The sequence below is a fragment of the Panthera tigris genome (genome assembly GCF_018350195.1).
Source record: "Panthera tigris isolate Pti1 chromosome C2 unlocalized genomic scaffold, P.tigris_Pti1_mat1.1 chrC2_random_Un_scaffold_86, whole genome shotgun sequence".
Classification (NCBI taxonomy): Eukaryota; Metazoa; Chordata; class Mammalia; order Carnivora; family Felidae; genus Panthera; species Panthera tigris.
In genome coordinates, this window is record NW_024962166.1 from 124,835 (window position 1) to 152,587 (window position 27,753).

At 39.6% G+C, this 27,753-nt stretch overlaps 1 protein-coding gene across 1 annotated transcript in view; it reads left to right on the forward strand.

Annotated features, from left to right (window-relative positions):
* LOC102949408 (probable cation-transporting ATPase 13A5) overlaps positions 1-26,092 on the forward strand; it is a 114,773-nt gene extending 88,681 nt beyond the window's left edge. The window contains exons 24-30 of the mRNA XM_042977113.1: positions 1,460-1,556; positions 3,549-3,621; positions 11,663-11,837; positions 14,066-14,268; positions 19,807-19,895; positions 22,218-22,298; positions 24,233-26,092. Of these exons, the coding sequence (XP_042833047.1) occupies positions 1,460-1,556; positions 3,549-3,621; positions 11,663-11,837; positions 14,066-14,268; positions 19,807-19,895; positions 22,218-22,298; positions 24,233-24,493 (979 nt within the window). The 3' untranslated portion in view covers positions 24,494-26,092. The remainder of the gene's footprint in view (positions 1-1,459; positions 1,557-3,548; positions 3,622-11,662; positions 11,838-14,065; positions 14,269-19,806; positions 19,896-22,217; positions 22,299-24,232) is intronic.
* The last annotated feature ends 1,661 nt before the right edge of the window (positions 26,093-27,753 follow it).

The following is a 27,753-nucleotide window of genomic DNA, read 5'->3' on the forward strand; positions in this document are numbered from 1 at the left end:
TACCCTTGCTATCCTTGATGTATGCTTATTTCTGAGAAAACATCCTCCAGAGGGGCAGCGAGGTACTGTTTTAAATGCATAGGTCCACAGGTTTTCATTTGTATCTTTTGAAACATGACTGACTTGTTGCTAGAGTGGAAGCCTTTTAGGATAAGGACTGCACCTTATTCATTTCTGTATTATTGTGCCCAGCACTAAGCTGGACACAACAGAGCACTGGATGAATGTTTGTAGGCTGCATAAATAAATGAATTGGCTTCTTAAAATTCATAATTATAGGAGTAATTTTGGAGACCCATAGTTTATTTAGAATGGCTTCTTGAGCCCTTCACAAAAGGAGAAAAAGGATGAAACCACCAAGTTTATGTCAGAAAATGGTCTAGGCTCCACATGCCTGCCCCACTCTCAGCTTGTCTGCTGCTGCACCCTCTGTGCTGAAAACAAATGTTAGTGCCTCACAGCCTGGTGGAGAACATCTGCCCAACGCATCCTGGCCCATCCCTCCCAAACATTCTCATCCTGCCTGAGCCCAGGTGGTTATTTGTCTTTTAAGGTTTTCCTTCTCGAGTCCCCATTTCATTGACAAAGTCTTCAAGTAGCACTAATGCCCATGTCAATGTGGGGGGGGGGGTGGTGGTGGTGGTGATATGGGCTGCCCCCCATGTGAATTCGCTTCTGCTTTGATGAGAGCAGGCTGCAGGAGGGGTTGTTTGCCAAGTTCACCATCCCTCCATCACATGTTCCTGCCTCGTGTTGCTGTCTTCTTTGGCCTGTCATAACCCACCACCACACCAAGCCTCAGTTAAGGGAATAGCAGCCAAACAGGATTTTTCAAGGCGGGGTGGATATTTACTTCTTAACCTGCAGTTTTTACTGTTGTCTTTGTGTCTTTTGAAGGGCACACCAGCTCAGATTATTACCATGGGTTCTCCCTGGAGTATGGAAACCAACAAAACCCAATTCATCTCACATATTGGAGGCACACCCACACTTCCTAACATGTAAAAGCACCTGTCCTTTAGCTTAATGTCTCCACGGGACTCCAAAACATACACACTTCAGTTCTCAGAAGCCTGTTGTTAGGATGTAAAGAGTCACAGCTGAGTCAATGCTTGACATTTTGTATCTCATCATAATGTCATGTGTTTCTACTATATGTGTTAATCTTTTTAATTCACTGAAAATAAAGACTGTGCCTGATTCATTTATATCCTCCATGACTCTTAGCACAATGCTGGTACCTTATAAGCCCTAAATAAAAGTGAGTCAATGAGTGAGGTCATGATAGAAGCTGAAAATGAATGAACAGATGAGTGTTTCAACAAATAATTGAGACGATGAATCATTGATTAAGTGAATGTATATTAACAAGCTATTAAATTTGAACTCCCTTTGAAATATAAAAGACTGGGAGATGTATATTATGCATAACCAGTTATTTTTATCTTTTCTTAAACAGAGAAGGCCGAGCTGCTCTGGTTTCATCCTTTGGGGTATTTAAATACTTGACCATGTACGGCATAATCCAACTTATTGGTACATCACTGCTCTATTGGGTATGAACCAAAATAATTTCTTCCCAGTTTTAATTGCATTTACATACTTGGTTTGTTCTTGGGGGTGTGGCTCCTACACAGGATTTAATGTTTTATAAATAAATGACATTTCTCAAAACAGATGTCTGCAAACTTCGGAACTTGACATAACTGCACATACAGCATGGAGCTAGAAATAAGTAGCTAGAGACCAGTTTTCTAGCAGTGCTGTTTTCTTCTAGATAACCTAAGATACTTGACCTCTTCAAGCATTTAGTTCTCCACTTGGAGTATGAAGAGAACTTCAGAACAGCGTAAATACAACTCAACAAGAAGTCGGTCTCCAACTATGGGCAAAAAACTAAGAAGAGATAAAAAGAAAGAGAAGTTCTGGAATTTGACCTTGAAGGGCTCAAAAACTAGGAAAACTCACATACTGGAGCTTTACTTCTGAACTCGCCCAGAAGTTAGACACATAGACATGTCATTAGTAAAGGATTAGCATTTAAAAATTAAAAAAAAAAGACTTTTGCAATTAAATGATAAAAATAATCACTTACAAATTAAATAGCCATATGGAAGGGATATGTATAAGTTGAAAATCTTCATTATTTCAGTCATAACTTGCTCTAGAGTAAAATGATCCAACAGACTCAGGGAGTGCTTCAGAGAGCATTTATTACTATACTGCTTTCCTGGGACATTTGAGACATGAATGAGGACCACAGGTCTCTAGCATCTGGTGGGCTTTTAAGCACAAGAATCACACACAGAGGGCTAAGGGGCAACCAGGTGGGTAGAAACAGAAACTGGACTGGGAGTCAGAAAACCTAGATTCAAATTCTGCCTTTATCACTAAGAACATACTAGATCTTGCCCTTGACCAAGCCTTTATATGCCTCTGGGAGGTCAGGCTGGCAGATCCCCATAGTTCTATGAAAACTGCTTCCGGAACAAATACTGAAGCTGCCTGTGAAAATTCCTCCCTGTTTCGTGTCACCCTGCCTATATATAACTGCACCATTCTGAGGGGGAAAGAAGAGGAAGGATGTGAGAAAGAAATGTAAAGAGGACAGAGACTTAGAGGATGAGAACCATTGGGAACCCTTTATGGAGGATGAGGAATCATTTGTATCTTCTTAAAAATCTGAAATATTTCTCAGTTCAAAGTCTTCACACATAGAATTGGAATGATAGTCTAGCCTGAAGCCATTCATTCTGATGGTTTAGACCCAGAAAAGAGTGTCCCCCAGAGACCTTAAATTAGAAACTTCAGGGCCTTGGGTTCACACTCTAAAAATCCAGAAATATTTCTCATTTGCATAAATCTGGTCTATAATGGCTCAGACCAGGTTATAAGTTAGTGCTCAGTCAGCAGCTATGAAGCACATAAACAGACCTGGCTGCAAAAGGTATTGCAAGGCAAATTTCTGGAGGTTATATGCTGACTTTTATATATGACTCCATAAATGTAAACTTCAAACAACTTCTATGTCTACACAGACCTTAGAAAGTCAAGCACACCAGACTGAAGTCTGTAATGGGCTTTCTTGGGAATAGTGGCAGTTGTTCAGTTTGTAAAAATGAATGGACCCCAAGAGAACTATTTGTGAACTCAATCCATGGATAGGATGGAGAGGAACACCTGTTGAATGATTTGAGGCTTGGATTTCAAATGTTTAAGCTTGAAGTTCCCAGCGGGTATCTTATGTCGAGAATTCAAATGTCCAGGCTGAGACTACAGCTGCCAGATTACTGTGGCCCAAGCCCGGGTGTTTCCCAACGGACTGACTCTTGTTGCTAACATGGAATTAAGTTAAACACTGGGACAATAGTGATCTGGCTTCATTATCTACAATGAGATGCTAAAGATCATAGGTAAGTTACTTTCTTTTTAAAGAGGAGAGAAAAATAACAGTTGCTTCCTGATTACATTCAGAAAGAGAGTTGGCAATAATAAAAATGCTACAATGGCAGAAGCAACATTTATATTTACTTTTATTTCCTTTCCAGCAGCTACAGCTCTTTGGGAATTACCAGTATCTCATGCAAGACGTAGCCATTACCTTGATGGTCTGTTTAACAAGTAAGTACTTCAGCAAAGTAAACAGCATTATTTGTATTTATTTACCCATGACATTCTAGAAATGCTCATACAAATAAAAGCTTTTGAGAAAGATACACCTTTACTACTGAAACCACTGTACTTGTGAATTTTTTGAAAGAGGTGTTGGCAGTAAGTGGAGGCTTGAAGTCCTGAGATTTGGCACTAAAACATCCTGATAGCAAATAAATCTTAGCTTCATAAAATGGTCAATGTATTCTGAGTTCCTTGTGGGTTTGTGTCTTGTACATAGAAAATTGTACAAGAAACCTAGAAAGGGAAATGTTTAAAACCCAAAGGTCACTTTCCATTATTCAGCTATGTTTCACACTGATATGAAACCAGATTTTTGCCAGGTCTTTGACATGTTGAGAACAAATGCGAGCATTTAACTCTAGAAATTCTCTCAAAAGCAAGGTGTGACTCACAGCAGCTACTGCTCATTTCCTTCCTTTGCGAGGACACTGCGATAAAGTATTTCTTATCCAAGGACTCAGGGCTTCATACTAACTCTTAAGGGAGAAAGGAGACTGCCTCAACAGAGAGCAAAGAAAAAGAATGACATAGTCATCTCTTTTTCCTTGTTCAACAATGAGACTGTTATGAAAACAGATTTAAAAAATCAGACAATGCAGAATATTAATAACCTTGAGAATTTCATGTAGCATCTTAAAACATGAAACGGATACATCAACCCTGTGGCAAAATTTACCAGTGTCAGAAACATAAGTGACATCAATTTCGATTCTTAAGGTGAAAATGTGTATTTGTAGTCCATTAGCCTATTTTTCTGTGCATTATTAATGGTCACATGACTGGAACATTTTGAGTCAATGATATTGCCTTTGCAGCGTTGGCCATTTTTAAGCATTTTGTATGATTTACTTGTGAACATGGTTGATGATGCTAAATAAAAGAAGAAGAAAAGAAGAAGAAGAAGAAAAAAACCCACCAGGAACTTCCAGGAGCTAAGCTAGCAGTAGTAGCATAAAGGTGAAGGCTATGGCTATTCTCCACCACTCCCTATCTCTGAGAACTTTGGCAAATTATTTATGAAATAATTTTCTGACATGAAATGTTCTCATATGGTTGTGAGGATCAGACAAAACAATGCATGTGAAGGGTACAACACAGTGTGTCACACACTGTAAGCACTCACAGCAAGATGAATGATACCACCCTGCACCTAATCTCTTTTTCTTCTTTTGAAATAACTGGCTAACTCAGTGAGCCCTTGAACAGAGTTAGAATGCGTACAGCTAGGCTGATTGGTTCAAAATCCAAAAACGTGGGTAGTAGTGTTTGTGTTTTACTCCTCTGCCTTCAAACGCTATTGTTTTTCCATCACTGCAAGCCCAATCATCCCACGGGCACATCACTTCCTGGTCAATATCAGGTATTAAAATGATTTCATCTTCAGACATCAAAAGTCTAGGTATCGTAAATTCACATTTTGTGTTTGCATCCAGTTCAAACTTTTTCTTCCTCTAGATCAAACCTGACCTTGAAGCAAGCAGTGGGAGAGAAGGCCATACTCTCTACTTTCCTTGGGCCCCTTGCTCAGGGAGCCTTGGAACAACAAAAGCAAATGGCCCTTTATACACGTGGGGGTATTGTAGTTTTGTCCTGTCGAGTACCCTCTAATGTGGCAGGCATCTAAACTTCAGGCAATTGGTATGGGATCACTGGTGAGTTTGGGGGTTTTTCAGATTCCTTTGAATTGCTCTGGACTAGACGCCTTCCTGACATGGGTGGTACTCTTTCCCTCTGACTCCCCAGGATTCCTTTCAACAATTGCCTGCTGGTGGTAAACACCACGAAGACTTTTTCTACTGCTTGGCTCCCTAGCCCCCGCAGACTGCCCCCACTGGGCAGATTCCTTCCAACACAGCCCCAGCCTGGCTAATTTCCATAGCATCCACTTCACCTAATGGATAGATATATAGCTTTCTCTCGCTGCTGCCCCCCGTCCTTCTCCTCTGATATTGCAACCGAAGGTGGCAAGGCAATCTTCCCCCTCAAGACACTTCAGGTCTCTCCTAGAGTAGTTCTTATGACCTCCCCTAATTCTGGATTGGAGTGATGCTAGGAAGATAACCATAATTCTTGCAGCTCTTAACAATTTCCTTTAAAGCATGGTTTTCTCTTATGTATTTGGCACATAGGTAATTGCTTGGGGGTAGGGGCATGGCTACACTTGAAGGACCAGTATGGATACCTCTGAGTGAGTACAACAGAGATATGGCATGATCTCTCTTTACATTCAGTTGGGATTTATCATTATCAAATATGAGATTCAGTAAAATTCCCCAGACAGAGGAAAAGCCCCATTCAACATCCTCTTAGATGTGTTCACCTCTTACTATATGTTAGGCACATAGGTGTCTGGGGCATGAAAAGACTGATCACTGAAGTATAGAGTTAGTTGGGGAGGGGGCTTCACACAAATGTATGAAGGAAATGAAAGTCAAAAGTAGTGAGTGCCAGAACACAGCAAGTGCTTTGGGAGTTCAGAGAAACAAGAGGTTATTTCTGATAATAGGCAGAGATGGCAATGGAGAAAAGAGAGAAATACTAAGGATGGCTTCATGGAAGAAGTAACATTTGCACCAAAATAGAAAGGATGGACAGATTTCAAAAATCTTTTCCCAAAAGAAGAGCTTTTCAAGTAGAATGAGGCAGCATGAGCAAGAGAGAGCTGGGGCATGAGTTTTTCAATTTGACCACACTGTAGCGTATGTGAAAAGGAACAGCGGGAGATGCAATTTGAAAAGATGAGTTGGGTCAGATCATAGAACTTGACTACCGGGTTGAGAACCGTGGACATTCATCTGCAGATGTTAGTAGTCATTGACAATTGGATGATTAATATAAAATCACTCTCACCAAGGCTCTTTTCTTTCCAGGTTCCCAGGTTAGGGTGTTTAACCTCAAGCTTGAATTAGTATGGCACAAAGACAATACCATTGCATATTTAATTTTTTATGCACCTGCATATCTATATATACCCTGCCTTGTTCTTACAAGATTTTAAGGTAACACAAAGGTAGCTAATAAGACAAGCTATATTAAAGGGGAAATCAAACAGAATAGTAAAATGAAGTCAGAGAAGTCAATTAAGAAAATGTATGTCTTAAAGCTCAATTTGACCCTAGTAGGTATAGGAGCCATTTTGAAAGGAATTTGTTCTAGCTGCATCTCTATCCTCTTCAACAAAACCCACTCAAATTAGATCAAGAAAATAGAGATAGGGGGATGTTTATGAATATAATTCTCAGAAAAAATCTGAGAATAGAAACTCAGAAGCACCCAGTCCAGAGAAGGACTAGAACACCAAAGAGTGAAAAACAGAGGCCACTTTTTTTATTTCCAAGAAACCATCTTGTCTCTTTCTTCTCCTTTCCACTCTGTTTTCATCTGACTTAAACTCATTCGCCTTGCAAATGACCCTAAATGGTGTCTCTATTATTGAATCTCCATAACCTTTCTGTTTGTCTTTGCACAGCTAATTAGCTCAGCCTCTCGGTGTCTCATTTGCAAATATTTTGGAGAGAAAATTCATTGACCTAACTTGAGTAAGATGTCTACCTTAAGCCAGTCATTTCTGTGAATGAAAATGAGGTCATGTAATTTGGCTCCATTCAGGCCAACCATTTCAGTGTGTGGAAGGAGGTACTGTCCAGAGAAAAAGGCTGTAGGAGGGACTCCATCCATTATGTAAATGCATCTCTTACATAAATTCCAACATTGCTTCAAAGAATCGTAATTTTTTTTTTTTTTTTTTTTGGTTCTTGGTCCCTTTGGAGAGTATCATGGAGGACAGAGATCTTTTCACCTTAAAAGCCTCGTGAGGCACATTCAAAATCTTGCATGTGGTTCAGGTGGGTTCAGGAGGCTCTGGAAATTTGAGTTACATGACTTGAAATGTCCATAATATAAAGCAAGCCAACTATTTAGGAGAATCACACCCACATTATATTCAAATAATGCTGAAAAATTATGAGTATCCTTTGAAAATAAAAATTTGAAACTGCTAGGTCCTCCCACATAGCAGGCCCTGTACTAATTTCAGTAAGGGACAGGAAATGGTATGAGCCTAGATTTCCTCCCTCAACGAGCTCACAGTCTGCTGAGTGCATGTGTCAACGACTAGATTTAATGTGAGACATCCTCACTACAGGGCAGCAAAATGAGTAATGTGCTGTGGACTCTCAGAGGAGAGAGTGATTAATTCTGAATAAAATATAACACTTCACAAGCTTACATTTCTCTCCATGCAACATGATTGCATATATCATCATCATTTTGAAGAAACCTGGGCAATTCAGAAAAGTTTTTTATCCTTTTTGATTCATGAAATCCACACTACTGTGATATGCTATAGAGCAGAGAATGGGGGGCTTTACAGACTTAAGTTTATTTTACCACGCTGTTGCTCACAAACTATGGGTCTTTACATAAGGGGCCCTACTTCTCTGAAGCTCAGTTTCTTCACCTGTAAAATAGAGATAACTATTTTGCATTGATTTTTAAAGAAATAACGTTTAGAGGCGCCTGGGTGGCTCAGTCAGTTGAGCATCTGACTCTCAATTTCAGTTCAGGTCATGATGTCACAGTTTGTGGGTTCGAGCCTAGCAGCGGGCTCCTCGCTGACAGTGCAGAGCCTGCTTGGGATTCTCAGTCTCCCTCTCTCTCTGCCTGCCCCCCCCATTGGCCCTCTGTCCCCCTCTCTCAAAATAAATAAACATTAAGAAAAAAAAAAAAGAAATGATGTGTATAAGACACTTAGCATAGCCTCTGGAACATAGTAGGGGCCCTTAAACGCTAGCCGTTAATTTTATAGTCAGATATACACATTCTCTATCAGAAAGTATTAGGATTTCTAATATGGGAAAAGTTAAAATATTCTTTATGTTAGGACTCTATCAATCAGCTATTACCACATTACTACTGTATAACAAACTTCTCCCCAAAACCCGGTGGCTTACAATACCATTGCTCTGTAGATAGTCAGCTGGTCTAGGTCAGCTGAATCTGATCTGTTTTAGGAGGTAGATCAGTTGGTCTTGCCCCAGGTTAGGGGTTTCATTCAAGTCAGCTCCACATTTTAAATTCTGGAGCCAGGCTGGCCTAACAGACCTGAGCATGATGATCACAGAGAGTGAGCATTGCCATGCAAGCAGGCCTCAAACCTCTAACATCTCTTCGGCCAGAGAAAATCACAAAGCAAAACCAAAATTAAAGGGTGGTAAAGTGCACCCTACCACAATGAGGCCAATAATTCAATCTAGCACAGTCTCTGTGTAAAAGAAAAGTCAGAAGCTCAGCGAGCATCTGAGAAAGAGAGTACCAGAGAGCAGAATACACAGAAATGCAATTAGACTTCTCTCCATTGTCCACAGCCTACTTAGTCATTTGGTGGCCGTCTTCTTCCTTGAGTGCAGGAACATGGGAAGAACTAGAAACACTGTAGCCTCTCTGCCTTCTGTGGCCCCAGGGCACAGTCTCCTTGCATTGACCACAGTCCACATGGTGCCCCTTCCTTGCGTGCCATGCAATGACTTCTCACACCAACCATCCAGAGTGAGGCCAGACTTTACAACTTAAGGGCACAGCCTCCACAAGACTGCCCTTACTTTAGACCTCAGCCATAAGTTTGGGGGTCCCCATGACACCCACAAGTCTGATTAGCTGGCTGCAAAATTGGGGGGTTCTTCTTCTCCCCATAGGTTCAGTGATTCATAACAACAACTCATTCAGGGAAGTGCTATACATATGATTCCAGTTTTATAATAGCAAAGGGATACAAATCAGAACCAGCCAAAGGGAGAGTGAGGTCTGGTGGGAGGATCCCCACACATCCATTGTCCTCTTCATGGGGTGTCAGTTTGCCTTATCTTCCTGGCATATCAATGTGTGACAATATGCAGAGGATTGCCATACAAGGAAATCCACCTGAACTTTGGTGTCTAGAGTTTTTATTGGGGTTTCATTATTTAGACATGATTGGTGGAATCATTTGCCATGAAGTTGATCTCAATCTTTTTATTTTTCAAATTTCCTTTTTTTGAGATTTATTTGTGAGAGAGAGAGAGAGGGCAAGCAGGGGAAGGACAGAGAGAGAGGGAGAGAGAATCCCAAGCAGGCTCTGCACTGCCAGCACAGAGCCTGATGTGGGGCTTGAACTCATGAACCACGAGGTCATGACCCGAGCTAAAGTCAGGAGTTGGATGCTTAAACCAGCTGAGCCATCCAGATGCCCCAAGTTGATCTCAACCTTTGGTGTCATGGCATCTATATGCTGGATTATCATTTTATCACCAACTCTCTTTATGCCTGCCATCTGTCATCTTATTTGCATAAACCATCATTGCTATCATGAATAAAGACACTCCTATCAACTTAGGAAATCCCAACAACTTAGAGGCTACATCCCAGGAACTGGGAATAAAAGCCAACCAAATTCTTTATTACAACCCGTCTTTGTCTTCCATTAGACTTCAAGTTCTTTGGGGCAGATGAGATGACCTCCTCATCTGTGCATACTTCACAGCTTGCAGCCTAGCACTGTCCCAGGCAACTATTGATTAAATTGGTAAAGGTGGAGCCTTAGGTGCACCTGGGTGGCTCATTCAGTTAAACCTCTGACTCTTGGTTTCAGCTCAGGTCGTGGTCTCGCGGTTTGTGAGTTCAAGACCTGCATCAAGTCTTCATGCTGACAGTGCAGAACTTGCTTGGGATTCTCTCTCCCCCTCTCTCTCTGCCCCTTCCCTGCTCACTCTCTCTGTCTCCAAATGAATAAATAAATGAATAAATAAACTTAAGCAAAAAAAAGGTAAATCCTTAGATAGTCATAGAGCTTTAGAGTAAAAGAGTTGGAAGAGACTTTGGAGACCATTTAGATACTCCAACACATTCATTTTATACTTGAGAAAAATGAAGTACCAGGGGGTTCAGGTGATTACCCAAGAACCCACCGAGCAAACTGAAGACCTACTTTAGAGTTTTATCATCCCAGACTGGACACCTGCTCCTACCACCCTACCCCTTCATTCATGAACACAAACCTCAGCATACACAGTCTACTTTCTTCCTTACATCAAAGAAACCAATGATTTGCTATGAAAAAGGAAAAGGTATCAGCTATGAAGACAAGAAGTGAAACACGACTCTTGTGTAAACCTTTGATGTAATGTATCTAATTCCTGACTTTTCCATGCTTCTTCCCTGCACTGCCCTAAGAAGTAAAGTGCATTCCATTTTCAATAGCTTGTTAGAACATATGGCTCCTAAGAAGGATGCAGTCTGTTGTTTTTGTGGTTCTGTTTAATCTCTGCCTATCGCCTATCCTTTAAATTAAAAAAAAATACATAAACTCTAGGATCAAAGCTATAATACATTTTAATACTCTCATCTGGAAGCAAGACTGTTTTGAGTTATTTTTCCTAACCAAGCTTAATACACTCTAGCAGTTCTCCATTTACACACTTATCCAGCAGGGAACAGAACACACCTCTAGCATCTATCCTGGTACACTGAAGTGCTCAGAGAATGTTGGATGAATGAATAATAAAATCGGTACTTAAAAAATAATCTCCAGCATATGAAGATTAATCTAGCCTGATGCCTCTTACTCTCCTTATCTTAAACTCTCTGCCTTCCTACCAGCACTGAGAGATCATAGTACTGCTTATCCATGTGGAAGGCCACCTTTCTATTTTACATACCTTTCCTGGTCATCTTGTTGTGAAGAAAATATATGCACCATGAAATATGGTAAATGTATTATTTATAGAGCTTTTAAACCTATTACTTTTTGTTTCTGAAGGTGAAACAAAAGCATGGAAGAGGCAAAGGCTGGTAGCATTGGATATACACCTAAGCAATGTGCTTCCCTAGATGTAAACCCTGAGTTCATGTTTGCTGAATCTGAATCCTAACGGAAGTCTCAAGATAACAGGCATCTCAATCTTCTATTGTCAATAATGAAACCGTAATAGGGGAAAATGCATTTGTCTTTCAGTGAGTTCAACTCATGCCTACCCCAAACTGGCTCCTTACCGACCGGCCGGACAGCTCCTCTCTCCCCCTCTGCTGCTCTCAGTCTTTTTGAACACCTGTTTCACCTGCATTGTGCAAATCTGTGCATTTCTCTATGTGAAGAAGCAGCCCTGGTATTGTGAGGTCTACAGATACAGGTAAAGTTCAGTTTTTTTAGTTTTCCTTTCTGAAGGTGATACAACGAGTGCCCAATGTCACTGTACAACTTGGTTGAACATACACCCTAAATTTTTAATTAACAACAGTTGGGTCTCCAGGGTTCTATGCTACCAATGTCAGGATAGAACACCAAACACAGTTAATAGGTGGAGTCCTGGGGTGAGCCATGTCAGTGGAGGGGGGGGGGGAAGATCTTCACATTGGTTGTTAATGTGTAGACTAAATGTGTTTAGTAAATGAATGCATTCATTCCCTGGTGGTTTGGTTATCATATAGACCAGAGGTCAGCAAACGTTTCTTACATAGGGCTAGACAGTAAATACTTTAGGCTCTTTGGACTAGACAGTGTCTGTTGCAATTACTCAGTACTACTGTTGTAGTGAAAAGCAGACATAGACAATCAATAAAAAGTAGGTGTGACTATGTTCCAATAAAACTTTATTTACAAAAAGAGGTGTTGAGTTGGATTTGGCCTATGGACTTAGTCAGCTGGCCCCTGATTTACAAGAGAGATTGGCTTAAATTAGCTTGAGTTTTTCAAGCCTTGAGGTAAGGCTTGGACAAACTCCTCTTCACAGACTCCATGATGCTCCTGAAGCACCGGAGCCCCAGCAACCAGTGAAAGATTGAAAACTACCGAATGATGTCTAAGATTGCCATTTACACCCTAAATTCAGCAATTCAAGTATTATTGCTTGGAGTAGAGAATTCATTTTTGTCTCAAAACCAGATTTTTCTCCTCATCGGAAGGCATATATTCAGATAAGTAAAATTCTGAATCTGGGAGACAAGCAGGGATAGCTAAATGGATGATGGCTAGGTAGTCCTGCCTTTATCACTAACCCTGCAACACTAGACCTTAACTCTCTTATCTGCAATGTAAGTATAACAGAATAAATATATTTTTGTGTTAAACTCTATAATTCAGGCCTTCTGGTCTATCTGTCTTGTGCAAAAACATTTTGTGACTACTGATTATTTGTTTCATTAATGTACTCAGCAAACATTAATTGAACATCTACCATATGCCAAACACATTGTGGGACCCTAGGGAACCAAAGATATTAAGACTTAAGTCTATTTATTGGGAACTAATTTCATCTATAAACAGTTACAAGAGTAAAAAGTTTCAAGCTGAACAAGAAAGCTGATACAAACTAATTTGTGAGTTTGGAGATTAAAAAAAATAAACATTGCAAATAGATCAATCTGGACTGGGAAGGCTCATCTTTTAAACAAATGTTTTTCTGAGGAACTATTCTGTGGCATTTCTGTGCTAGCTGTTAAGGCGTTGTAAATTTGGGTAAAATCACAACAAAGTAAACCCAAAAGAGAAATTCCATATTCAAGGAACTCTCATCCCAGGGGTGGAAAATAAAAACATGTGAATGAATAATTGCAGAACAATGAGCTAAATACAGCACTAGAAGCAAGAACAGAGAGCAGTAGGCAAACTTTCCAGTGAACTAAAGACAACAGAGGGATGGAGACGGAATAGAGTATTCGACCCAGGCATGTGCAAACTGTAGTACTTGGGGAACAGAAAATTTTCCTATGTGTTTGGAGTATAAGGAGCAGAGAAGGGCTGGCAAAAGATAAGGGCAGGAAGCCAGATTCGAAGATTTCTGGGCTTGCCTGAGAAGTTGGCATTTAATTTATTAGCAAAATAGAGCCACTGACACTCAGAAACAGGAGAGGGTCATTCTTGGATCCTCAGGAAGAGCGTGATATAGAGCAGGCAGATTCATACTCAGGACCTAAGGTAGTAGGCTTATATTAGTCCTCAGAAAAGAAAACAACACATACATACTCTCTCTCTCTCTCTCTCTCTCTCACACACACACACACACACACACACATGTGCCCACCACAACCCTCCCCCAACATGCACGAATGCACACACATGGGCAGCCATGGTTCATTTGTTCTGAACTGAAAGGAATTTCATAGAAAATTATCATCCAAGCCCTTTCAACACAAATCACTTGTTCTAAATGGAATGAGAGACAAAGAATAATTTTGACTTGTTCTAAGTGTTATTTCTGCTTTGTCATTGCAAGAGGTGAACAAAATATGTCTTGGTAGTTACTGGCTGGGACAATCTGAAAGCTGAGACCCCATGGCAGTGATAAACTTTTTTTGTTTTCCCGCCACCTGGATAAAAATAGAATAGAAAATCCTATAAATGTTGGCGATTCTCTTGTAGTGAGTGCTTTCTGGACAACCAAAGTAATTTCTCAATGAATATGAGTTTGGAGAGAAATGGGACTGAAAATACAACGCTGATTCCTGGTTCAGTTTTAAGTTTTGAGAGTACCACACTGTGGCCCCTCACCACCATCAACTGTATCACAGCAGCGTTTATCTTCTCTAAGGGAAAGCCATTTCGAAAACCCATCTACACAAACTGTGAGTATATGAAGTTTAATTTTCCTTCCATTTCCCCACCCTCCCCAGGGTTGCAGTTCAGTGGTAAAGTGATGGCTGAACTCTGGAATGAAGTATCTACAAATGGTTGTATAATGCTTTTGTGACTTGCTCTCATTCTTACAAGCTCTCCCTCTAGTTATCCACCATTTTTTTTTGTTATTTTCTTTCACTTTCTGTATTTTCTCAGCTTTATCTTGCAATTAAAAAAGAGGGGTGCCTGGGTGACTCAGTAGGTTAAGCGTCTGACTTCGGCTCAGGTCATCATCTTGCAGGTCCTGAGTTTGAGCCCCACATCAGGCTCTGTGCTGACAGCTCAGAGCCTGGCTGGCGTCTGTTTCAGATTCTGTGTCTCCCTTTCTTTCTGCCCCTCCCCCAATTGCACTCTGTCTCTCTCTCCCCCAAATAAATACACGTTAAAAATTTTTTTTAAATGTAATTCCATTAAAAAAATTTTTTTTAATGGAGTATTGAAGGATAATTTTCATGAGTGGTAGAAACCTGGGCAGGAAACTCCTTATGTGCAGATACACACATGCATTATTAAATAGTTACGAGTCCTGTCCTGTTGTGAGTCATCAAGAATGATTTTGAGTATATATATCCAGATACTTTGTAAAAGACTTTTCTAACCAATTCAGATACAACTTGACCTCTTTGTAGCTTCACAACATTGGGCAAGTTACTTTATTCTGTGCATTTCTTGAATCACCAGTGAGGATGAACACATTTTCATGATTTTAGCCATCTCTTCTCTGAATTGCCTACGTACATTTTTATCCATTCTTTTCCAACAGTGTCACTCTTCTATTTCTTATTTATTTGTATGAGTTGTTTATTCCTTTGCGATTTTCTTCCCATTGCCTTTAGGCACAGAGAGGTTTTTCCCATTGCAAAATCAGGTAGATTAGAATTTCTCTTGTTTTTTAAATTTCTTTTAATGCTTTTTAAATCTAATGTTAATTTCATCATACAGTTTGAAGTAGAGATCAAACTACTTTATCTAACTAGTGGTTCGTTTTCCCAGCAGATTTTACTTAATATTTCTTTTCATCATTTATTTCTCAACCGATTATATGCCACCTTTATCATACCTACATATTCATGTATATTTATGGCTTCATTATATACATAATTTATATTATGTGAGTTTTTATATTTGTTATATACTTACATATTAATTTATATACAATTAATTAGTTCCTAGACTATCTTTTCTGTCTCATTAACATGCCAGCTTATTCTTGGTCTATCACTATACTTTAAAAATTATAGTTTCATTTATTTAGCTATAGTTTTATAATAAGTTTTAATAAGCAGTTAGATTGATGTATCTTCATTACTCTTCAGTTTTCAAACATTTTTTACTTCTCTTTCTTATTCATCTTTCCAGATAAACTCTAGAATAAATTGTAAGGCTTTTTTAAAATTCCTTTTTTGAATTTTGATACTTTGGGGAAATTATAATGTTTACACAATTAAGTCCTCAGTTTTAAAGACATACTATATTATGCTTCTCCATTTGTTCATTCTTTATTTAAAAAAAATTTTTTTTAATGTTTGTTTTTGAGAAAGAAGGGGGCAGGGCAAAGAGAAAGCTGAAGCAGGCTCCAGGCTCTGTGCTCTCAGCACAAACCCCTAGATGGGGCTTGAACTCAGGAACTGTGAGATCATGACCTGAGCTGAAGTAGGACACTCAACCAACTGAGCCACCCAGGCCCCCCAAATTTTATAGCTTTTTGATATCTGCATTTCCTGTTGGATTGATTTTGTGTGTGTGGGTAGTGTTTTGTTAGGTTTATTATTAGGCTTGAAAACTCTGACTTTTTCTTTCCTGGGTCTATTCTTGACAATTTGCAAGAACCCAGTAAAATAATCTGGCTCTAAATCCTTCCTTTGAAAGATTTGTGTTTTTTTTAAAGGACTGATTTGTTACCCTCTTTCTATTATTTTATTTTATTTTATTTTATTTTATTTTATTTTATTGTTTTAATGTTTATTTACTTTTGAGAGAGAGAGAGAGAGACAAAGTGTGAGTGGGGGAGGAACAGAGAGGGAGACACAGAATGCAAAGCAGGCTCCAGGCTCTGAGCTGTCTGCACAGAGCCTGACAGGGAGCTCAAACTCAGGGGCTGCCAGATCATGACCTGAGTTAAAGTCGGACACTTAGCTGATTGACCCACCCAGGTGCCCCAAATTATCCTCTTTTTAAACTGTGTTTTCACATAACAAGTTTTCCCCCAGATATTTCTAGTTCATTGAGATTATTGAGTCTCAGCATAAGATTTTGAGTCGTATGTTCTTATAATTTTATTTCCTTTTATAACTCTTTGAATATTCTCATCCTGTATGTGTTACCTTTTTCATATATTCTTACAAGAACTATACTTTTGCTGGTTTTCTTTAAAAGACCAGTTCTCAGATTTAATAAATTCTGTATGCTTTCTCTTTTCTAATTTTATTAATTTTGCTGTTTTCATTCTTTTTCTTCCTTCTTACTTTCTCTGAAAAAATTGTAATGTTTGAATTGACTTTATAATGTATTTTCTTTTGATTCTTGTGAAACAAGAAAATCATTCAAGATCAACAAAGTTTGGGCCACGTTCTTTACATTTTCACATGTCTCTAATTATGACTTGATTTCTTCTCTGACCCACCTAGTTTTCAGAATAGAGAGGTTTCCTTTTCAAGTGGAAAGGGATTTCGTTTTCATTCCTCTAGTCCTCTTTATTCAACAGTCTGCAAATGGACTTGATTTGCTTTTTTGTCCCAGCTGATGTTTCGAATTTTGTGTTAAATCTGTATGTTAGAAGGGATTTTTCATTAAATTTAGTTAATAATTTCTAGTTTTATTGTCCTGATCAGAGAACCTGGCCTGTAAAATTTCTGCTCTGGGGAATTTACTATAGTTTTGCCATCGTATGGCATAACCTGCAATCTGTAATTTTCTAAATAAGTCATAGATATTAGAAAAGTAAGCCTCATTCCTATTCCTAAATTAGAAATATACCTTGACTATGTTAAACTAGTTTTAGTAATTATTTACCATTCTATCTATTGTCACTACCACACCCCATTTTTTTTGGTACAGCTGTTTTTTCAAAGGTTTTGAGAGCATGCTAAGACCTTCCTTTCATTTTATATTTTCTATAAACTTCTTCCTGATTTTCTTATGATATTTTTTAGTTTTGATTCAGTGTTTGATAATGCCCTTGGCTCTTGTCACAACAAATCAAGATTCTGCTTTATGTTTTAAGCTAAATCACTTATAGTCCTTTTTTTGATTGTGAATGTATTTTACAAGGAGGATATGATATATTACTTTGGCAAGTACTTTAGTTTGAACAGTAACTACAAAGCTTTTTACATACATTGAATTAAGTGAGAACCGAATTAGTTACATCATAGTGACTTAAAGCTTGTGGGTAAACTCAAGTCCTACATCGAAAATAACTGAAAATCTTAAGTTAAAAACAAGTTTTATAAACAAATATTCTAACAACAGAATCTCCTAAGTCACTTAGTCTCAAAAGTCCTTGGAACTTTCTATTACAATATCAAGCAATTTTATTTTCAACTCTGTATCTTTCTTGATAGCCTTTGGCAGATCAACTTTATAATGAGACGATCTAGAAAGAATACAAACTTAATCTTTATGGAAACAGATGTGACTATTTGCAAACCCTTCCCTTCCTTGCAAACAATCTGTAGTGTCTTGCCCAGGACATGTCTTCCCAAATGACGTGTGCAAAAAGAGTACCATTCTTTCAAGCTTCCTCATCAACAGCAACTGATCTAGGGAGGCAACAATCACTTCCGTTCATCATGTTCTCCAATCAAAGCTGAATTACATGAAGGCCTTATAATTTTCCTTCCACACTGGTCATTCGTGTGCCCACCTGGCCTGCTTTTCAGATCATTAGTCTAAGGACGGTGTGATGTGTCCAGCACTCCACTCAGTTGCTGTGACTACCAGGCCTTTGTCAGGATGGACACTTGGGGCATCATCTTCTTCCCAACATCTGGGTCCCTGGGACATGGAAACAATGACATAAATGAAAAATCCACACAGCCATCTCCTGGGCTCTTCTTACCCAGCAGCACACATTATTTTGGGAAATAAGCGATCCTGGTGCCCCTGCTTTTTCTTCTCTCTGCTTCACACCCCTCCCAAGCAAGCCTGGCTCTTCTTCTGGGAGGTGTGGCATCTAGCTGTATATATCAGGTGAAGCTTGGATGAATATGAGGGGGTGTGTAGGTGCACAGGGGTGAAACAGAGCTTTGATGTCTTCACAAAAATAGGGCCAGCTGCAGCGGCACTGTCATCTCCGATTTTTGGTTCGTATAGACCTGTATAGAGGTGGGGGCTGGCAGGCCATAAACCTTGGAATAAATGAGGTAGAGAGAATATAAGAGAACATCCAGTTTGTTTGTTTATAAATTTTAGAGCGTGTTAGGATCCTTTATATCATGGCAACACTGATGAAATCCAATTGTTTGGGCCTGAAGGTGCTAATCTCATCAGAAAACATTTGTAAGGCCCATCTACAAAGTGTGTAAAAGCTCTGTGGATGCAGACGTGGGTAGGGCCGGAGGGATAAAAACAGTGGTGTTGGCACAGTGCATCCTGGGAAGTTTAAGCTTCCTAAAGCAAAGCCATTCGGGCAGGTTGGAGAGAAAGAACCCAGCAGATGTACATGATAGCTCCTCATTCTTTCAATTCAGAGTCCTACAGAAGGGCATACAAAGTCACTTTTAAGAGGTTACAGTCTAGTAGATGCATAAAGATCTTGCAAAGCAGAGTGTTACATAACCATATGAAAGAAAACTTTGTGAGAGAGGCCTGGGTAGTCCTTAAAAAGAGCGTGGTATCTGAATTGGGCTCTTTAAGAAAAATTTAAGAAAAACTGCCAAGACATAAAGAATATCCGCTATACAGGGTACTTTGTGAACAAAGTCCTCCATGGAGGTAGCAGGTTTGTGATTTAACCCCCCTCCAACACATAAGAAAGAGCAATAAGAGACTAGAACAGAAAGGCAGATGGAAATTGGATTCCATTCAAGGAAGACCTTGAATATCAGTTGAAGACCCTTGGACTTTATTCTCCAGGCAACAAAGAATGCAATGATACTAAGAGGACTGACCGTTCATCCATTCATGCACAATTCACCAGACACGCAGTGATAAAGCACTGGGGCTTCTCTGGTGACCCTTCACGTAGGCTGGTCACTGCAGGGCGTCCCGGCCCTCCTGGACTTCTCAGCTGACGTGACTCCTTTATGGAGTGTCCTGTATTAGATCAGCAGTTTTCCATAGCACGTCTTTCAAAGGAAAGATGTGAAGCTGTCACCTTTGTCTGGTAAGCATTAGAACATATTTTAAAACATATGAGGATCTATCAAAACATCTGAAGATAGAGCCGATATTTGCCCAACAGAGATAATTGATTCTGCAAGTGTGTGCCAAATTATATGAAACATTCGTTTAGCATCTAAAAATAACGTTTGGTGTTTCTTCAGATATATTCTCATTTCTGCTGATATCTGCCTTGGGCCTCACAGTTTTCATTCTGTTTTCTGACTTTCAAGATATATATCGTGGAATGGAGGTAAGTGGTATTCATTTCCACCTCTGGAGTGACTCATATGTGCAATGGGACCATATTTGCACTGTAATTTGCAAGTCAGGTATTACCGTATTCTCTCCAACCATTTCATGTTGTGAGGCTATTCTGACTTCCTAGAGGAACAAATAACTCATCACACATATGCTAACCTCTGCTTGTTCCCATATCATCTGTATTATCAATCTAGAACATTTATCCTATTCACACCTAAAAATGCTGTTTGGATACTTTATTCATCCATGTTATGCTAATATGATAAATTGATGTGCTAATTCAGTAATTCTTCAAGTGTCGTTTTTTAAACATATAGTAGAAATCCTTTATAATGTAGTTGTAAGGAGTAAGAAAAAGTAGACTTGTAGGCCAATCAGGTTCTGTCTGTCAGACATTGACTATGGGGAGTTTTATTTCAGTGGGCATCACTTAACCCAAGGGGTGGTGGGTTAAAATAAAATTTAAGAAGAGGTCATTGAACCCACTCTTAGAGCCAGCATTGTGGGAGAAATGAAAGAGAGGGATTGACTCTTGCAGTCTATAGTTTTGTTGAGGACATTGTGTCCTATGCGAGTGAAATGATGACATGGCCACCTGGGACCACCTGTGCTTGTAGAGGGTGTAGGGAGAAGTGGGAAGAACACAGGAAGGAGGAGCTCTCACGGGGCCTGTACCCTGTACCATCATGGAGGGCCTCATAGTGGAGGCTCAAGTTGATCTGGGTCCACAGGATAGGCTGGATTTTGCTAGGTAGGAGGTAAGGGTATTTCAAACCAGGAAAACAGCCTGAGCACAAGCAGAGAAGGCTGCAAGAATCTCTTTTGTCTTGGAAATGCAAAAGAATGTAAGGTGGCCGAAATAAAAATCGAAAGCAAGACTTGTTTCACAGAATGCTTGGAGGATTGGCAAAGCCTGAGGCAACATGCTGTGGAATGTGAGGAAGGCGTGGTGTGGCTGGACAAAGGTGGCCAGGGGAGTTTGGGCTTTCTCCTGAGAGCAACAGAGAGTCAATGAAGATATCTGAGCAGGCTTTCCAGCAGGGCTTTTAGGACAGCCTAATTACGTGATGGCAGCCTAATTACGTGATGCTATATGCTTGAGCAGAGAGTCTATGGAGGGAGATGCAGTTAGGAAATGAGAACCTAGACCATTTAGTCACTTACAAGACATTATGAAGCTCCAGAGCATGCTTGGCACTAGCGAGCCCAAGATGTGTAAGGCGCGTGGGCACAGCTCTCAAGTAGTTCAGAGGCTAGGAGGGAAGACCATCCCGTGGGCAGATAATTCCAAAGCAGTGTGACAAGTGTTTTCCAGGCCAAGGGATGGAGAGGAGTCCTCTCAGATCAGGGCAGGAGCAGCAGGGAGGGGAAGGACCAGGTTCTCCACTACGCTCTGACCCACTGCCAGATCTCACAACAGTCTCCAGACAGCTCTGCACCCAGGTGCTCTCTCTCACAACCCTGAGAAAGGCTGTCTCTACATGACGGGAGAAAATAAAGCGCAATAACCCGTATCTGACTGGGGATGAGAATTGCAAGGGGGCAATCAGATGCTGTGGAGGATCTGTGGTTTTAGTCCCAACAACAACTCAGCCCCCATATTTAACTTTGGGATCAGAAAGGGAGTTGTGGGAGTAATCTTTTGCCACTGATGCCAGCATGGGAAGTTGTAGTGTTAATACCTATCATTTAATCATAATTGGTGGCCAATAGGTACCCTTGAATCCTTAAAAGGAGGTGGGTTGTGTGCGTTCAACGTTGATCAAGCCGTTAGACTTAGGGCTGGGAACCTTGGTTCGGAAAGTTTCCACCTAGTATCAAAAGTAACTGGTAACCTCTGTGCCCTTTATGTTTTACTCATACGTCAATTTCACTGAATGAATGAACTCCAAGTAGATTTTAACTTTGGGAGGATTAGAAGTGATAGCATTATTAGATGAATGACTTAATCCTGCATCCTCTTACCTCCATTTGAAAAGATAAAAATGAAGAGAGACACACAGGTTCCAAAGTGTTTTGTCTCATGTCTGTGACCCATGGCACATTTTACCGAATGTTTACTCTCAGGCAGTGGAGGAAACACAGGCCAAGAGGCAGTCAGTTCCGATTTGAATTCTGGCTCTATTTATTGATTGGCTTTGCATCCTTAGGCAACGCACTGACCTCATCTGTGAAGTGGAGAAAGCAATGCCTACCCTCCAAGCTCAGAGAGCTGTTACAAATACATAAATTAAATAAGATAATGTTTATGTGTGTGTGTTTTCAAAATTTAAGGTCTGCATGGTATAAAGGTAAGATTCTTTTTTAACAGTTTATCCCAACACTGATATCATGGAGGGTTTCGATTTTGGTGGCAGCCCTCACCCAATTCTGTGTGGCCTTCCTCATAGAGGTAAATTTCTGTACATCTCTTACACTCTTTCTGGGAAAATAAACAAATAAAGGGTCTCATTCTCAACACATACCTGTTTTTTAGATGGACCGTTTTTGTCTCCCAAAGTGATAGTTATTAACGGTTTGTAAGAACTGTGCATGTTCTCTTTGGGGGAAACTCTTGGAGAGTGATTTAAACTTCTCTAAAGGCTGCATAGAAATGTTCTCAGGATCCATGTTTAGCATGGAAGGCAAAACATCAAATTAACTCTAATTTTTGTCTCCCATGAAGGCATCGTAGTGTATTTTTCTAGTATTATCAATAAGCTAGTAGAGACTAGACCAGGTGACCTACAAGCTCTAAAATTCAATGAGACCTTTCAGCGTGAAGAGCTGTCTTCAGAAGGGCTTCCTTAATTAAGAGTGGAAGGAAACCATTGCTCATCTAGTCAATTCTTACTCTTGAAAGTCTTCCCCTATAGTATTTTTCTTCTATTCACTGTCATTAAATGACTTTACCTACTCAGTGAAAGTCCTGGGTATTATTTTTTTTAAGGGACAGTTTAAAAAAAAAAAGATTCATGTGTTGTAAATCCCTTGGGAAAAGGGTTCAAACAAATCTATATAAATATATGTGTGTGTGTGACACACACATCATTGTATACAATGAGTGTAAAATTTCTCATACTCTAAGGAATTCCATTTGAGACTATATATATTTTTACGTATTTTATTTTTTTTAAGTTTTTATTCTTTTATTTTGATAGATAGAACATGAGTGGAGGAAAGGCAGAGAGAGATGGGGAGAGAGAGAAAATCCCAAGAAAGCTCTCTGCTGACAGCACAGAGCCCAATGTAGGGCTCGATCTCACAAACTGTGAGATCACTACCTGAGCCAAAAATCAAGAGTCAGATGCTTAACCAACTGAGTAGTCCAGGTGCCTGAGACTATAGAGATTTTTAAATAACCCAAAGGGGGAGAAAAAAAGCCTACATGTATGAAGGAATTCATCGTAGTATTATCTATGGTGGTAAAATTTTATTTTATCTTAATTATAAAACATTTTAATGTTTATTTATTTTTGAGAGAGAGACAGAGTGTGAGCAGGGGAGGGGCAGAGAGGGAAAGAGACACAGAATAGGAAACAGGCTCCAGGCTCTGAGCTGTCAGTACAGAGGCTGATGCGGGCTCGAACTCATGAACCATGAGATCGTGACCTGAGGCAAAGTTGGACGCTTAACCAACTGAGCCACCCAGGTACCCCTATGGTGGTAAAATTTTAGATTCAACTTATATGTTCAAAAGTAGAGATGCTGTTTGTTTAAATCAATCGTTATACACCAATTTGAAAAAATGGTATAGGATCATTAAAAGTGATTATTGAGAAGACTATGGCTACATGTGACAGAAAGTCTAGCATAACCAGAAGTGGAATGCAAAATTTGACCATTCCTATTATAAATGTGTAAACATTGTGAGTGTATGTGAACATAGAAAAAAAGAGAACCCTCCCCAAACGGAAAGCAAAACCCATTTGATTTCTAGAGTTCCTCCATTCATTCAACAAACCATCAGGGGACACCTTGTAAGTGGTCTGTGGCAGGTAGCAGTGATTTTTTTTTTTCCTTTTCTCGATTTTGAGTATGTTATTTTGTTATCATTTCAGTCTGGCAGTAAAATAATTCTAAGTGAATCACCAGCCAGGATTTAACTAGGAAATCTGTAGAAATGAAAGGCTGTAAGCTTTTGGTGTGAACACAAGCACACTCCCTTCTCAAGGGAGAGAACCAGGGAGCTGCTAGACTTGGTGGGGACAGCAGGGAGTAAAGTTGCCGCAGAAGCAGCTTTAAATAAGTACATCTGAGAGACAGGCCCCGGGCGGGCAGTGAGCACCCTGGCTGCAGGGGAATGTGTAAGGATGGTTTGATTGTTTTCTCCACCTGATTTCTCAGGATTTCATCCTTCAAAATCGAAAGCTCTGGCTGTGGATCAAAAAAGAATTTGGATTCTATTCTAAAAGTCAATATAGGCACTGGCAAAAAACGCTGGCAGAAGATTCCACCTGGCCTCCCACAAACAGAACGGATTATTCAGGCGATGGTGAAAATGGATTCTACATCAACCGTGGCTATGAAAGCCCTGAACAGATTCCAAAAGCGAAACTCGAATTGGAAGGCCAAACCACAGAACAGCATTTTTGGACCAGGCTGTAATCAGAATTATTGTCATATGGGGTTAACAGCATCTCCTTGCTCCCAGAAACTAACATATTGTGGAGAGGTGATGACAGTCTACCTCTACCTTTCTTTATCCATCAGAGAATTCAAGGTGCATTTCTCGATGTATTGAACCTTGCAAAAAAGAACCTTAAATATGCTTATTTTGACTGTATCCTCCACTACTGAGGAAAAACATGAACTTCCTCGATTGTCTTTTTTTTTTTTCCTTAATATTGCATACCATTATCCTGGCTGAAATGCCCAAGCTTTTATGGTAGTGAAATTAGTGGTATGAACATCAGTAGAAGGAAAATTCAAGAAGAGTTTGGTCTTTGAAAGTTTCACCAATATATCTTTATTTTCACAGACAAATAAAAGAATGTGGGGGGAAAAAGTCTTTCTGTCAAATTATCACAGGTTTACTGAACCTTGTATTCACTTGCGAAGACCATTTATGTACTTATCTTTGCCCAAGGTCACAAAATTCCTCTTTTTGCTTCTTTTGTATGGCTTTAATAAAGAAAGAAGAACTGAGATTTCCTTCAGAAAAATTAACTCTGTAATAAGTAGAAAATGATGGAGGTGCCTGTTAACTGCCTGTAATCTTGGCTTGGGCACAGCTTATATCTAAGCCAACTCCACTGATGTTGGCATCACCCAAAGTATATTGTTTTGGGAGCAGTGAGCCTGAAAGTCCGTGGTAGATCACAAAGATAATGGGACAAATGTTAAACTATACTTTTCACTTAAAGAAGCATGACAGTTTTATTTATTTTTTGCTATGGAGAGATGAAACCCTCAGGTTCTAAGTCAAAAAGTTGGTTCAAACTCAGCATTGCTCATCTTAAAACACAACCCTGGAGTAGGGACTCCTAATGTTTGTGTGTACAGCACGACAAGCATCAGGCTGCTGAACGACCTCAAGTCCCATTTCATCTTTTCATTATTTTACTCAATCATTATGTGCGCACTAATGGCCACGAGAAAAGGTATATCCTCTGTAAATATATTCTGTACGCTATTACCTTTAATATATATCTACCTCTCGGTGACCTTGAGAGGACATACATCTCTAGTGAACCTTTTAAATTAGCTAGTAGGCTTTCCTTGTGACCATAAATTGAGTTTTGCTAATTTAACATATCTTTAATGGCTCATAGGCAATTAGCTAACCAGTTCTATCCCACGAGCTCCAGTTATGTGCCTAACAGTGATAGATGCATTCAATAATACCTTTATAATTCTGTAATCCTTAGAGCTGAAAAAATGTTTTTAACATTTCAGCAATGCATTGCTGTATATAGTACTATATACTTTGTTATACACACCAGCAGCATAAATGCAAATTCCTATAAAAACAAACCCTTTTTATTTACATTTTATTTGCTTTTTAACCTTTTCTTGGGTGGATGGCTTTAGAGAGGGATTATTTTAAAATGTGTCTAATTTAGTGACTACCAATGAAAGATGAAAAGACAAAGCAGAATTCTAGATTAAGAAATGTACGCCAACCTAAAATATATGGCAGCTCAGATTTCTTGAACTGGCGTTATTTGTATTTAGTAATTTGACCTTCAGAATCAGAAGATTCAATTGACACACTATGACATTTAGATAACATAAAAAGATTAAAAAAATCTTTATTCAATAAATGTACAGCCTCCCTTGCCCAGTTTTTCCAACACCCTATTAGTTATCTGATAGATGATGATATTTATTTCATAGATCTTTTTTTGTGTGTGTGTGGGGAGGGCACATAATAAAGTTGAACCCTATGCTTGACTTTGCTGAAAGTACTCTCAGAGAAGGGCTTAATAGTCTTGGAAGAAATGTTTGATAAAAGCACAATGAGCATGACCCTGGGCAGTCTTAAGCTGCCCATCATGAAGAATGGACACTTTTATGGGAAAACTGATGACTACCTTTGTGAGATTTCCTCTCAGGGTGAACACCACTGGAGCCTGAACACAACCTATGTGGAAAAGATATCATCGAATTCAATTTAGAAGTGCATTTGTGACCCAGCACAGCTAGGACTGCCTTGTGGAGTGGAGGGGTCTAGAATTCACTAGTAAGGTTTGACCTGAAGATCCTCAGGAGGTCCTTTCTGTCTCCACTTCCGTTCCCTCTCCCATCGGCTGGTGTGGTAATCCCACCACACCCGAGTCTCCTGCTTTGGGTAAAATTTGCCCTCTGCAGTCATACTTTATTAAAAGGTAAGCGCACCCTGGGAAAGGTAACACATTAAGCTGATGCCAATTTCACCCTAGTTTGACAATATTAGAAAAATTCCTTTCTTTTTTTTTTCTTTTTTTTTTTTTTTTTACTATTACTTGAAAGGAGAGCATAAAAGGAAGAAGAAACTTAATGTAGAATAAAAATGAAGGGGTGACTTTGGATCATGGTATCCGGTAGAAGACACCCACCTCTCCCAGAGGACAAGTGGAGGAAGAGGGAGTTTGGGAGTTATCTGGAGACAGAACTGGTGTCATAAGAAAGGGAACGGATTAGACAGGGAACAAGGAAGAGAGATGGGGTCCCTATCATTGATAGGGTCATAGACCCTATCTATTCATTGAGTCTTCTGTTTAGTTACTTTATCTACCACGTTCCTTATTCCCTGATCATACCCTCTCACCCCCATTTAATTGAACTTTTTCTTTATTTAATGTCATGCTTTTAATTATGACATAAGAAGGATATCATTGCTTAGCAGTGTGGTTGGTAGGGTAATGTTACAATGTCTGATACAATCCTAGGGTATTGAGACCTGCATTCACTTTTTTCCACCTGCTGCCAACAGGAATTACATTGGGAACATATTAAAAAGTAATTTGTTTCATTCAACATATAATCAACAAAATGCAAGAATAAAATCATGACACTCCTTGACTTACAGTAAAAGCCTTAAACAGTAACACGAGATATTGTTTTCTAAAAATGGCATTTCAAACCTACATTTAATGATCTCTTGTTAGGGTTAAAAGGGTCAAACCCCCGAAATACTTCAAAGAAAACAATGTAGCTCCGTAGAACAGAACAACCCACTCTTGCTGTTCACTCCTGACACATACTCCTGACAAATGAGTGACTTCCAGGGAAATCTGGATCCCAAACACCAGAGCAAAGGACCCCAGCTCCCATCCGCCCCACCCCCATCTGCACAGGAACTAGGAGCTAGGAGTCCACCCTCAAATGGATTGTGAATCAAAGCTCCTCAAACTGCCTAACCAAATGCTCAATTTCCCAGTTTC